The sequence below is a fragment of the Strongylocentrotus purpuratus genome, unplaced genomic scaffold, assembly GCF_000002235.5.
Source record: "Strongylocentrotus purpuratus isolate Spur 01 unplaced genomic scaffold, Spur_5.0 spur5_scaffold_1, whole genome shotgun sequence".
In the NCBI taxonomy this organism is placed as follows: domain Eukaryota; kingdom Metazoa; phylum Echinodermata; class Echinoidea; order Camarodonta; family Strongylocentrotidae; genus Strongylocentrotus; species Strongylocentrotus purpuratus.
In genome coordinates, this window is record NW_022145594.1 from 34,105,528 (window position 1) to 34,120,756 (window position 15,229).

Below are 15,229 nucleotides of genomic sequence, written 5' to 3' on the forward strand. Positions count from 1 at the left end.
GGGAGGGATGGTAATGGAATGAAATTAAATGAAACACCAGGAAGCTGTAATGGAGATCCTGTGGCACTGAGCGTCTTTTGTTTCCCCTACCGTAACATTTCTTTATATTTGGAATGCCAGAGGGCATCTGTGCATTGATAAGGACAGTTGTTGATGGATTTTATGGCTGAGAGGGTAACACTTCTTTTTGTTAAGCCAAGTTAATCTTGAATATATTTCCCACGGGAAATTCTTTCGAGATTGTATCTCCATTCATTACAGCTTCCTGGAAACACTCACAAATGCATCACAATAGGCAATTTTTGTAATGTAATCAAATTTAATGCTCAAATCTTTGTAATTGCCTCGATCGTTACAAAAGATTTCATTCAACTGTTGAAAATAATTGAATTTCAACAGAATGCAAATTGCATATATTAATTGTAGAGCAAACATTATGGCCTGTGCCGCCTGTCCTACCTAACAACCCGGTTGGGTCTGCAATTTGAATTCTGCAACTACTGAAATACAATTATTTGTGACAGGTGAATGAAATCTTTTGTAACGAGGCACTTTCCCAAGATTTGGGCATTTAATTTGATTACGGTACATTACGAAAATGGTCTATTGTGGATCAAGTTGATCAACTATACCTTTGATTCTTTTCCTTTCCTTGCAAGTGTTGCAAAAAAATCCTGATGGAATGCACAATGTAGAAAAACTTCCTTCAAGGATGGCATGGAGCATATCATCTCTGCCACATGGAGTGACGTGGTAGGTCCACAATCTCTCTCAATATTGAGTTCATCCTGTATAAAATGAGAAAATGATTACTGAGATGTGATACAGCATATATAGATGTTCACTTGGATATTAGGCATACATGTGTAAGCTGCATGAATAGTTGCCCTAATTGCACTGCTAGAACTGAAGAGAATAAGAGGGAAAATGAAATGAAAAAAAGTTATAAACTGGAGAACTAAAGTCATAACATTTCATATCAAATTATTACTTTTATGTCAGTTTATGAATAACTCATCACAGTTTACCATTTACTAAACAGAGAATCCTTAGACAAAAATAAAAGGAGAGAAGTCTAAGGACAGGCTTCAAAAGAGCTTCAAAAGAGATTACTTATTTTAGTTTTTCTTGCATGTTCTTAAATATCATCTTGTAACTTAAACCTTAATCATTTATGTTAATAGGAACATGGGGCCCGTTTCTCGAAACCAACAAGACATTTATAACTTTATCCGCCAATTATGGTGATGTCTCTGATCTTCCTAAACCATTTAACAAAGAGCTTAATAGCTAGACATCATGTGAAATCAATACAATCGGCAAGTAGAGAAGCCAAGACACAGCCTTAGTGGCGATTCCACCGGATTTTAGAAAATCATCATTTTAGGAATACTGCAATTATTTAAATGAATTAGGAATAAAATTAGATGGGACTTCGACTGTGCACAGTCAAAAATTATGCTATAGAGCGATTTACAAACCAAAACAGAAGCATTTTTAAAATTAAAGTTTGATTGTAATCCATTAAAAGGTTCTCAGAATATCGTGATGACAAAATAATTTTCATATACATCTATGACCCTTTGACCTCATGACCCTAAAATCAAATTAATTCATTGGCTCTGTAAGATACATACATGTCCTAAGTTTGATAGCAATCCATCCGTCAGTTCTCTAATAAGAATGCGTTCACAAACTATTTTTGCATACATAATAAGTCCCATGACCTTTGACCTCCAAATCTACTCAGTTCATTGGCTCTGCACGATACATACATGTCTTGAGTTTGATGGTAATCCGTCGATCGGTTCTAATGGTAATGCGATCACAAGCTATTTTTGCATACTGTACATATATAATTGAGCCCTATGACCTTTGACCTTTGAACTCGTGACACCAAACGAACAGACGGAAGGACAACCCGAAAACATATTGCCTCCGGTTACTTTGTAGCGGAGGCATTAAAAAATGAATTTGCTATGCATCAGGTCACAATGCATGGCATATGCTAGACTTGCTAGTACATTGGTGTGGATGACAATGAGGTCAAAATGAGGGTTAGGGTTAGTTTGACCGCAATGAAAATGATATCATACACCGTATATGTTCAGTGAGAAAATTTGGAGTAAATCGAAATAGAGAGCAGGTCACATTTCGGATTATGCAGGGTTCCTGCCCAACTGTAACACGTATTGGCTATGAAATTGATTTTCAGACTGATCTTTGCCCCTTTGAATTTTTCTTTATCTTGAAATTATGTTCTGAGTGGCCAAACTCAGGGCATCTCATAGCTAAATTATTAAAATCTCTCAAGCGGGACGTTTTAGATGCCATTTTATATCCTGCATTTCCCTGCATTACAATGTATCACACTATATGCTTCACATATTTTAGCATGCAAGGCCATATAGGGCAAAGTATATGAAAAACCATACGTGCGTAATGACATGCACTATGAACATGACTGACAAAGAAAGCGGACAAAATATACAGTTCCTCGGGTAGACAAACGAAACATCCCTTCACCGCTATTATGTAAAAATGTGTAGAACAGGTGTCACATGCATATTCACCTGTTAAAATAATAGCAGTGAAGGGATGTTCCTTTGTGAGGAACTGTATATTTTGTCCGCTTTCTTTGTCTGTCATGTTCATAGTGATGTGCCCTAATTGTTGCTTTATTAATCTGCTCAAAGACATAGAAATACGGGCATCAATGCATGAATATCATTCTATAATTGCAGTTCCAGTTTCCAAATTATTACTGTTTAAACTAGTGCTGTGGTCAAACATTAAGCCCTCCAGTAAACAACCATCCACGGCACTAACCGCTTTCAAATTGACGGTTTTGTTACACAGAGACTTTAATGGCAGGCATGCATTGGAACAATGACTGGGTGTCACTTTGTTTATGAAGCTAATAAATCAAATTTTGCGGACATTATAGTCATCATAAGTCAGCTCCAACTTGTAATGTTCAATCTACACGATAACAATCAATTGCAAGATTGCAGATTGAGAAGTGGACTCGTAAAACTAAGTTCCCAGGCTCGAAATACATGCACAATAGTACGATCAATAGCCTCTAAAAATAACGCTGGCTCACGTGACCACGTAACGCACCCAAACCATAATGAGGTCAATGGCTCCAGCTCATGCCCCAGGTTATCTTGCACAATAAACAAATTTGGCAAGCTCTGGGTGAAATACATAGTTTGTACTTTCAGTCAAAATCTGGATATTTACAAACTGAACAAGAAATAACAACCAAGTGACAAGCAGTAGTATTCAGCTGTCAGGGGCGGTGTTTACAAGCAGAGTGGCGATAACATCACACCGTACTGATGAGTGGTTGAGTGCAATGAATGGAAATTGCGTTGGACCTAGAAGTCTGATACCTGGTGCAAGTTGGGCGCGTGGTATTCTACTATTCTTACTTTCAATCAGTGGCGACCTCAGCAAAACTGAGTAATTTTTGTTTAACCGAAAGCCGCCCGGTTTTGACTCGGAGCTCTGAACACGGAATTTAAAATAACCGTGACTTTACAGCACTAGTTCAAACCTCTTTGATTTTATTTATTTCCAACAGCAATACATTTCATACAATGATATTTACATATTAAGAAGAAAAGCTTTTGGTTGATCAAAGGGGCCAGATAATAGCACTTGTGCTAGTCGAGATGCACCCGTCCATAATTGCAAAAGATATAAAAGTAAGAACGTGTACAGAAATAAATGGACTAATTTTGCTCTGAAACTATAATCAAACTTACCACATTTGGTCCAATGAATGCATAACCTGCTACAGTGTGTGCTGTCATGTTTGGTGATATAGTCAGCTTAGTCTCATCTGATGAAACCCTCTCCTTCAGTAAGGCTGCTACATCTGGGTCCTGACTCTCGAAGGCTACATCAACAATGAAAGGTAACTCTTCTTCTATGTCCCACAAGTCCATGCTTAGTCCCTGAAGCATAGACTTCACTACATGGGTTGCAATACTTTTGTTCTGTGACACAGTGAAGTACAGGAGATGCCTAAACTCCTCCTTCCTTGGCAGCAATACTTGCTCAATCAGCCTGTTGAATTCATTACGATCTGATTCATACAGGGAAGCAAGATGGATTCCAGCCATGTACTCCTGAAACAGTTCGTGAGGGAAGAAGACTGGCAATTGCACATGAGAACTCCTTGCATGTGTATCCATGTCAGCTGTAATTCTGTCCTCCTGAGACAAAATCCCGACCCGACAGGCAGTGTCCTTGGATTCTAGGCATATTTCTAAATCGTCTTCACCGAAAACCAAGGTATTTTCTAGCAGACCATTGAGGGCCTGGTTGGCAATCGGTTCGAGGAGCTTATCAATTTGTTTCATATAGGCAATATGTGAGGGGCTGCCTACTTTCTTCACCTTTTTCTGGGCATAATATTCTTTTAGAAAGGCAATCATTTCTTTGAATATCTCAGAAAAAGTTTCCAGTGATTTCATTTCCTTTAGTCTTTGCTCGTCAACTTCTTTCCACATATGACACAACATGGCTACATATATAGGATAGTGGGCCATGTGTAAAGATATAACATCATTCTCACTGATGAACTGGATAAGATGATTTGCTTTATCATCATTCTTTGGAAAGTATTTGTGAATGTAAACTGACAAACTCTCTCTGGTGAAACCCTCAACATGAATGAATGTGTAATGCTTCATTAGATCACCATCTGATCTAATCTCTACTGCTCTCCATGGGCGAGTGGTCACCAAGACTGGGCAAGAGGCAAGTTGATCTGAACAAAGAATATCTACAAGTCCAATATCATCAGTCTCAGATGAGCTTCCACATGCCTCTGAGGAGGTGACACTAAGCTGTGATGGCTGAAGTTGCATTTGATCAGTAGGCTGTGATTCACAAGATTCAGTCTTCACGATTTTGCTACTGACTTCGTCTAGCCCATCAAACGCGATGAATACCTTGTCAGGATTTGACCGGATATACTCAGTAATCTGAGAAACCGTTGCTGGATTGCTTTTGGCTAGATAAGACTTTGCAATCTCGCCAATAGTGTGTTGCTTGAATTCACGTAGAGGAACAATCAAGACCCATACAAAGTGACTGAATTGCCTCCCTTCCATCCAGTCCCAGGCAATCTTAGCACAAAATGTAGTTTTTCCAGTCCCTGCCTCTCCCTGAACCATTATTCGCTTAGGGAACTCTCCATTGACTTTGAGATCAAGGATATCATTGTAATCTAGCATTCGCTTCTCTGTCCCATGTTCTTTGTGTAAGACGAGATTGGTGTACATGTCTTTAAACGGCACAATGGAAGCAGGATTGAGAGGATCAGCTCTGATCTTACAGAAAGTTAACCTGTACTTGAACTTGAAATCATGTGCACACCGCTCAACCAGTTCAGAAGAAAGTGGTTTGGTCTGTGATTCGAGCAGTCTTGATGGCCCTCCTAAAATACATAGATAATCCATATTAACATGATATAGGTAAACATAGTTTGAAACATAGTTTTTCCTACAGTGATGCATACCACATAAAGTTACAAGGTTTTTTTGTTTATGTTTCCAGCTAAAACAGCTTGGGATATCCGATAACAAAAGAGCAGGACAGACTGTCAGATAATCCGCAAACAAAAGATGCATAATTACATGATGGAATGATGCAAAAGAATAAAATATTTTAATTGTAGAACATGTACACATACAGAAAGCCAACATATATATTTTTTTTATTCTGCTGTCACCAGATGTCCTACATTGGTGTCCAGAAAACTTCTAGGCTTTAAAAGTAACATGAGTAAATTATAAAAACATGCATGGGGCCTGAGAGAATTTGACACTTCTGAAAATTGTGGCAAATGTATAGAACACAGAACACTCACTATCTCTTTGGTAAAAACTGAATATACTTTTATACATGGTTTTCTGTGTCTTCTGATGTAACAAGAATTAGTATTTCTGTTTACCTGTGCTGATTGGAAATAAAGGTTCATTGAGCAATCTGTCCGATAGGCCTTCCAAGTCAATCTCTCGTAGTATGTCTGCCAAAAGCTTTCGTTTGTTTGAGTGTGGAGGTTGCTGCATGATATTCCATTTCTTGAATACGTCAACAAATGCATTGGGATAGTTATTCGACTTCTCATTTAGGATGTTCTCTAGCTGAGCATAGGAGAGCCCTAGAGATATCCCCACAGCCATGTAGTAAGATGAATGGATATCCTGGGCCAGCTTCAGGAACTCCATGTCACCGACAGTACTGTAAAATGAATAATAAATCAATTTGGAGTGATAGGAAATTAGTTAGAGAACATCTTATTGGCTGCGAAGCCATCAAGTGACACTTACAAATTTGTATTATGTGCTCCAGCTTGCAATATAACGGCCTGGGGATATCAGAATACCTTGCCGGTCATAATACCATTTGAAACAAATTGCCCCAAGTTGCAGGTGAGGCGGTATTTTTATGGCAAGGGTAATCACTCCAAATAAAGCAGAGTCTGGCAGTATTACAATAATTATGTCGATAGTAATGATAATAGTAATAATAATAATATAAGAAGAGAAGGATCCCTACTACTTTTAATAATAATACTAATAATACTATTATTACTAGAATTGATGATGATGATGATGATGATAATGATTATTACTATTATCATTTTCATCATCATCTTCAGAACCATCATCACAATCATCATCACAATCATCATAATTACAGACAGTTGACCTGTACCTGGACTTGAAATCCTTTGCACACTGCTTAACCAGTTCAGAAGAAAATGGTTTGGTCTGAGTTTCAGCTGAAGGAGGTTTGGTCTGTGATTCTAACAGTCTTGATGGCCCTCCTAATAATACATAATAATACATAGATAATTTGGTGATGCACGCTAACACTAAATTTGAAGGTCGTACCTCAAGTGGTTCTTGACATATGAGGCTAAATCCTTTAATTTCAGAATTGATCTCCTTGACCTTTGACCTACTTTCCCCCAGACCTATTCAGATCATCTTCCTATGGTGATATATATATCATAACCTTAGAAGTCAATACCTCTAGTGGTCATTGAGATATCGCGATAAGGAGGCTAATACCTGTAACTTCGTAAATTGACCTCTATGACCTTTGACCTACTTGCTCAAAGTCTACTCAAAACATCTCCCTATTGTGATACATACTACCACAAAGTTTGAAGGTTATGTCTCTAGTGGTTATTGAGATATCAGGATAACGCGGCTAATACATGAAATTTCATGAACTCACCTCTATGACCTTTGACCTACTTACTCAAAGCCTACATATGAACGTACAAAAAGCAAAAATACTATTTTTTATCTACTGTCACTCCAACTAGATGTCCTACATTGGTGTCCAGACAACTTCTAGGCTTTAAAAAGTTACATGAGTAAATCATAAATACCTGCATGAGGCCTGATAAAAATTGACACATCTGTAAATTGTAAAATCCATGGTAAAATCTTACTTTCATGCATATATTTCTGGTTCATCAAGAAAAAGTATCTGTTAATTTACCTGTCCTGTTCGGAATTGGAGGTCCATTGAGTAATCTGTCTGATAAGCCACCCAAGTCAATCTCTCGAAGTTTGTCTGCCAAAAGCTGTCGTTTGTTTGAGTGTGGAGGTTGCTGCTTGACATTCCATTTCATAAAGACATCAAGTAAGGCATTTTTGAAGTTCTTCAAATTCTCAATCAGGTTTGCCTTTAGCTCAGCATGGGAGAACCGTAGAGATATCCCTACATCGTAGTAGTAAGATGGATCGATATCCCGGGCCAGCTTCAGGAACTCCATTTCACTGACAGAACTGAAAAATGAATAATAAATCAATTGGGAATGATAGGATATTAGTTAGAGAACATCTTATTGGCTGCGAAGCTATCAAGTGACAGTTACAAATTGGTATTATGTGCTCCAGCTTGCAATATAACGTCCTGGGGATATCAGAATACATTGCCAGTGATAATGACATTTGAAACAAATTGCCCCAAGTTGCAGGTGAGGGCGGTATTTTTCTGGCAAGGGCAATCATTCCAAATAAAGCAGAGTCTGGCAGTATTACAATAATGATGTCGATAATCTATAATAGTAATACGCTAAGGCTCCGCGGGGGGGCATGACGTCTCCGCCGGCCTTTGTATTCTATTGTTTTTTAATGAGATCGCCGACCCAAGTTGGTGCGGCTATCTCCTCCTGAACCCTCCCCTCGGGGTACCCGTGCCCGGTGCCATCGTCCGCGGGAGAGTCTACTCTATCGAATTGGCTATGCTCCGCCCGAGGTCCTCCTCCGTGTCGACGTCCAGGGCGAAAACAGACGCGACATGCATAATGCAGGATATGCGTGACGACAGAGATACCTCATGGATATTCAACATTGCATCCGTAGACACACGACCGATGACTATCCGTATAAAATTGTATACACAAAAATCGGTCGTAAAAAAAACTCGAACCATATTCCATACCTTACCTGGCTTACCATGTCGCACGCAAGTACGCCAAAACACGTACATTTTCGCAGTTGCGAGATCGAGATGGAGCGTAGGGCTCGAGTTTTTGGCGGTCGATTTTGTTTCGGTAGAAGCTGAATCTAGACCATGAACCACTAAACATCGCGAAACTGCAATCAATTTCCATCACGAATTCACGATTGCTGCAATATTATAAAGTTTCCATAAATAGAGGTATGAAATTAAAGCCTATTTTGTGATGTTCTCGCCATGTTTACGTAATTTTGATAATCATTTCTTCAAAGTAAAGAAAATCAGACAAAATCACCGTAACTGACAGTGCATTGCCACTGTGTAGTGTGTGTGAGATGAGCTGAGTTGCAGTTGAAAGTGTGCGAGTTGAATTCGAGTCGAAGAGATTTGACACTTTGAAATTGTTATCTGTTGGTTTGCATCATTATTGCCGCGATTTCAATATAGTTTCGTGAATAGATTTACGAAACCTGAGCTTAGAATTAGTAAAAGTATTACTAGACTCTAATGTCTACGTTTTTAAAAGACTGTTTGATTTTCCTGTGAAAATTTTACTTTGAAAAATGATTATCGAAATTCATGGTCAGAAATAATCACAATCTAGGGTCTATTATGTTACAGTTCTTGCATCAAATCAATGCATGAAAACTTAGTTACTGAACTAATAAAATGTTGTTTTTTTTAAATAGGCAATTATGAAGTAGGAAGCCTGAAACCTAATAGCCTACTAAACAAATCTCAACAAAGTGTAGGCCTATCCTTATATGAATTAATGAAAAAGTAGCCCCAGAAAAAAGAGCCCCCGAAAATTTCCCAAAAATTTGAAATGGAGCCCCTGAAATGAAAAACTTAATTTTTTGCCTGCGCCCCCCTCTAGAATCCCGCAGATTTCCACGGGTCCTGAGTTGCATGTATATATAATATAGGCGTGGGGTCCACGGGTTTCAAGGGGCCATAAACCCCCAAAAGCTCGGAGGTTACGTTCTTCAAAGTTGGGGGGGGGGGGGGGAGAGATCAGATCGCAGCGAGTTGAGTGTATATATAATATAGGCGTGGGGTCCACGGGTTTCAAGGGGCCATTAACCCCCGAAAGCTCGGGGGTTTTAGGCGTTTAATTAGGGTCAGATGAGCATATTTTTAATACTTTATTTGTGACACTTGCGAGTCACTAATTGGCGTGGGGTCAATACGTAGAGTTGCGTAGTGTTGCGTACCAACTACGCTGGCCTACGTTACTATATGCTGAGGGACGGAAAGGGGTACGCAAGGTGAACGAAAACAATTCAACATGTTTAATTTTTTTTGCGTACTTTCGGCGTAGAAACTTGACGCAGAAATTACGCCTTTTTACGCAACAGTACGCTACCCTACCCCAGATTGACTAAGCAGTAAAAGCTTTCCACACAGTAAGCAACCATAAGCAAACCTGTACGCCAGCCTACGCATAACCTGCGCAGGGACTATTTTCCCATTAATACGCAGCCTAATTTCTGCGTAGTCGGTACGCCACACTACGGAACTCTACGCAGTTCCAGTGGCTTAAAGAATAACTACCGGTACAGTTGGATTGTTTTTTAAAATTTAATATAAGGCCAAATTAAAAAAAAACATGCTTATAGCGTCCTGTTTTTTTGAAAAATGGGAAGGAGGAGGCGCTTTTTTTTTTTTTTTTCTTTCAAAATGGCCGCTCCGTACATTTTCCCTGACATTCGGGCTATTTTTCAAGATGGCGGCCGACAATTTTTTTTTTTTCTTTTTTAAAATCAGAAATACATTTTAGCATAGCTTTTCATGTTTTTTTTCTTTCAAAAAAAAAAAAAAAAAAAAAAAATAGGAGGCGGCCCCCAAAAAGGAAGCGGGCGGGGACGCTTAACATGTATATTTCTTAATGGCCTGAATGGCAAATAAAGTTCTTGGTGGTTTTAATTTAGACAGTCTCTATATATCTATTTACACCCCCCGCCCCCTCTAGGATCCCGCGGATTTCCGCGGGTCCTGCTAGTAATGATAATAATCTCTATATAAGTAATACGCTAAGGCTCCGCGGGGGGCGCGACGTCTCCGCGAGCCTTTGTATTCTATTGTTTTTTAATGAGATCGCCGACCCAAGTTGGTGCGGCTATCTCCTCCTGAACCCTACCCTCCGGGTACCCGTGCCCGGTGCCATCGTCCGCGGGAGAGTCCACTCTATCGAATTGGCTATACTCCGCCCGAGGTCCTCCTCCCTGTCGACGTCCAGGGCGAAAACAGACGCGACATGCATAATGCAGGATATGCGTGACGACAGAGATACCTCATGGATATTCAACATTGCATCCGTAGACACACGACCGATGACTATCCGTATAAAATTGTATACACAAAAATCGGTCGTAAAAAAAACTCGAACCATATTCCATACCTTACCTGGCTTACCGTGTCGCACGCAAGTACGCCAAAACACGTACATTTTCGCAGTTGCGAGATCGAGACGGAGCGTAGGGCTCGAGTTTTTGGCGGTCGATTTTGTTTCGGTAGAAGCTGAATCTAGACCATGAACCACTAAACATCGCGAAACTGCAACCATCAATTTCCATCACGAATTCACGATTGCTGCAATATTATAAAGTTTCCATAAATAGAGGTATGAAATTAAAGCCTATTTTGTGATGTTCTCGCCATGTTTACGTAATTTTGATAATCATTTCTTCAAAGTAAAGAAAATCAGACAAAATCACCGTAACTGACAGTGCATTGCCACTGTGTAGTGTGTGTGAGAGATGAGCTGAGTTGCAGTTGAAAGTGTGTGAGTTGAATTCGAGTCGAAGAGATTTGACACTTTGAAATTGTTATCTGTTGGTTTGCATCATTATTGCCGCGATTTCAATATAGTTTCGTGAATAGATTTACGAAACCTGAGCTTAGAATTAGTAAAAGTATTACTAGACTCTAATGTCTACGTTTTTAAAAGACTGTTTGATTTTCCTGTGAAAATTTTACTTTGAAAAATGATTATCGAAATTCATGGTCAGAAATAATCACAATCTAGGGTCTATTATGTTACAGTTCTTGCATCAAATCAATGCATGAAAACTTAGTTATTGAACTAGAAAAATGTTTTTTTTTTTAAATAGGCAATTATGAAGTAGGAAGCCTGAAACCTAATAGCCTACTAAACAAATCTCAACAAAGTGTAGGCCTATCCTTATATGAATTAATGAAAAAGTAGCCCCAGAAAAAAGAGCCCCCGAAAATTTCCCTAAAATTTAAAATGGAGCCCCCGAAATAAAAAACTTAATTTTTTGCCTGCGCACCCCCTCTAGAATCCCGCGGATTTCCGCGGGTCCTGAGTTGAGTGTATATATAATATAGGCGTGGGGTCCACGGGTTTCAAGGGGCCATAAACCCCCAAAAGCTCGGGGGTTACGTTTTTCAAAGTTGGGGGGGGGGGAGAGATCAGATCGCAGCGAGTTGAGTGTATATATAATATAGGCGTGGGGTCCACGGGTTTCAAGGGGCCATAAACCCCCGAAAGCTCGGGGGTTTTAGGCGTATAGGGTCAGATGAGCATATTTTTAATACTTTATTTGTGACACTTGCGGGTCACTAATTGGCGTGGGGTCAATACGTAGAGTTGCGTAGTGTTGCGTAACAACTACGCTGGCCTACGTTACTATATGCTGAGGGACGGAAAGGGGTACGCAAGATGAACGAAAACAATTCAACCTGTTTAATTTTTTTCGCCAGCCTACGCATAACCTACGCAGGGACTATTTCCCCATTAATACGCAGCCTAATTTCTGCGTAGTCGGTACGCCACACTACGGAACTCTACGCAGTTCCAGTGGCTTAAAGAATAACTACCGGTACAGTTGGATCGTTTTTTAAATTTTTATATAAGGCCAAATTAAAAAAAAAACATGTTTAGCTTCCTGTTTTTTCGAAAAATGGGAAGGAGGAGGCCCTTTTTTTTTATTTTTATTTTCTTTCAAAATGGCCGCTCCGTACATTTTTCTTGACATTCAGGCTATTTTTCAAGATGGCGGCCGACAATTTTTTTTTTTCTTTTTTAAAATCAGAAATACATTTTAGCAGTGCTTTTCATGTTTTTTTTCTTTCAAAAAAAAAAAAAATAATAATAAAAAAAAAAAAAAAAATAGGAGGTGGCCCCCAAAAAGGAAGCAGGTGATCTGAGGGCGGTATTTTTCTGGCAAGGGTAATCATTCCAAATAAAGCAGAGTCTGGCAGTAAATACAATAATGATGGCGATAATAATGATAGTGATAGTAATAATAATAATATAAGAAGAAAAGGATCCCTACTACTTTTAATAGTAATAATAAAAATGTTTACATCATCATCATCCTCGTCAGAATCAGAATCATTAACAGAGTCTTCATCAGAATCATCATCAGAATCATCATAATTACAGACAGTTGACCTGTACCTGGACTTGAAATCCTTTGCACGCTGCTTAACCAGTTCAGGAGAAAATGGTTTGGTCTGCGTTTCAGCTGAAGGAGGTTTGGTCTGTGATTCTGACAGTCTTGATGGCCCTCCTAATAATACATAGATAATCCATATTCACGTGATATAAGTAAACATAGTTTGATCTTTACAAGGTATATCTGAAAGGATTGTAAAGGCCTGAGGCTAATAGTGTCACCTACGACTAGGTGCATGTACTCAAAGACAAAAAGTCCTACATGTTTGTCTGAATGTTTATGACTTCATTTAATTTAAAGGGCATTTAAAATCTGAGTAACTTGTGTATTCATGTACTTGTAGATAAATATGACTGGAATAATTTTTCCAACGGTGACGCATACCTCATGTAGATGTAGATACAAGGTTTTTTTCTTTTATGTTTCTAGCTAAAATCACTAAAATAGTTATTGATATGGTGATAATTTTGTCATGTATATTGACTTGCTGACCTTTGACCTTCCGAACCCAAAATATAATAAGTTTGCCTCACTATGGTGATGGATATACACCAAATTTGAAATTCATGGCTCCAATTGTTCTCCAGACATTGTGATGATGGGACTAAAACCCTAGAAATTCATTAAATTTAACCTCCATGAATTAGCCTTTGATCTACTTATCCCAAAATCTATAATCATCTGACTTTGGTGATGGACACTAACACTAAATTTGAAAGTCGTACCCGAAGTGGTTCTTGAAATATGAGGCTAAAACCTGTAATTTTAAAAACTTGACCACTATGACAGATTGTCTTCCTGTGGTGACCGATAAATACTATCTCCAAGTTTGAAGCTCATACATTTAGTGGTTCCTGAAATATCTCTATAACGAGGCTAAACATGCAATTTCATAATTGATCTCCTTGACCTTTGACCTACTTTCCCCCAGACCTATTCAGATCATTTTCCTAAGGTGGTATTATCATAACCTTGAAAGTTGATACCTCTAGTTGTCATTGAGATATCGCGATAAGGAGGCTAATACCTGTAACTTCTTAAACTGACCTCTATGACCTTTGGCCTACTAGTATTGCTGTAATTTACCTGTGGTGATTGGAAATAGAGGTTCATTGAGTAATCTGTCCGATAGGCCATCTAAGTCAATCTCTCGAAGTTTGTCTGCCAAAAGCTGTCGTTTATTTGAGTGTGGAGGTTGCTGCACGACATTCCATTTCATAAACACATCCAGTAACGCATTGATGTAGTTCTTCAAATTCTCAACCAGGATTGCCTGTAGTTGAGCATAGGAGAACCCTAGAGATATCCCTACAGCGTTGTAGTAAGATGGAGCGATAGCATGGGCCAGTTTCAGGAACTCCATGTCACTGACAGTACTGTAAAATGAATAATAAATCAATTGGGAATGATAGGATATTAGTTAGAGAACATCTTTTTGGCTGAGAAGCTATCAAGTGACACTTACAAATTTGTATTATGTGCTCGGCTGTGCAATATAACAGCCTGGGGATATCAGAACATTGCCTATGATATTAACATTTGAAACAAATTGCCCAAGTTGCAGGTGATCTGAGGGCGGTATTTTTCTGGCAAGGGTAATCATTCCAAATAAAGCAGAGTCTGGCAGTAAATACAATAATGATGGCGATAATAATGATAGTGATAGTAATAATAATAATATAAGAAGAAAAGGATCCCTACTACTTTTAATAGTAATAATAAAAATGTTTACATCATCATCATCCTCGTCAGAATCAGAATCATTAACAGAGTCTTCATCAGAATCATCATCAGAATCATCATAATTACATACAGTTGACCTGTACCTGGACTTGAAATCCTTTGCACGCTGCTTAACCAGTTCAGGAGAAAATGGTTTGGTCTGCGTTTCAGCTGAAGGAGGTTTGGTCTGTGATTCTGACAGTCTTGATGGCCCTCCTAATAATACATAGATAATCCATATTCACGTGATATAAGTAAACATAGTTTGATCTTTACAAGGTATATCTGAAAGGATTGTAAAGGCCTGAGGCTAATAGTGTCACCTACGACTAGGTGCATGTACTCAAAGACAAAAAGTCCTACATGTTTGTCTGAATGTTTATGACTTCATTTAATTTAAAGGGCATTTAAAATCTGAGTAACTTGTGTATTCATGTACTTGTAGATAAATATGACTGGAATAATTTTTCCAACGGTGACGCATACCTCATGTAGATGTAGATACAAGGTTTTTTTCTTTTACGTTTCTAGCTAAAATCACTAAAATAGTTATTGATATGGTGATAATTTTGTCATGTATA

General features: G+C 38.6%; 1 protein-coding gene across 1 annotated transcript; it reads right to left on the minus strand.

The window, feature by feature from the left end:
- Window positions 1-626: 626 nt before the first annotated feature.
- LOC100892805 lies at window positions 627-14,866 on the minus strand. The gene is made up of 6 exons (XM_030978715.1): window positions 14,753-14,866; window positions 14,013-14,302; window positions 12,929-13,040; window positions 7,537-7,826; window positions 3,774-5,455; window positions 627-788 (listed from the first exon to the last, which is right to left on the minus strand). Exons 2-6 carry the CDS (start codon window positions 14,287-14,289, stop codon window positions 627-629), a joined length of 2,523 nt encoding a protein of 840 aa, XP_030834575.1. The 5' UTR covers window positions 14,290-14,302; window positions 14,753-14,866.
- Window positions 14,867-15,229: the final 363 nt, after the last annotated feature.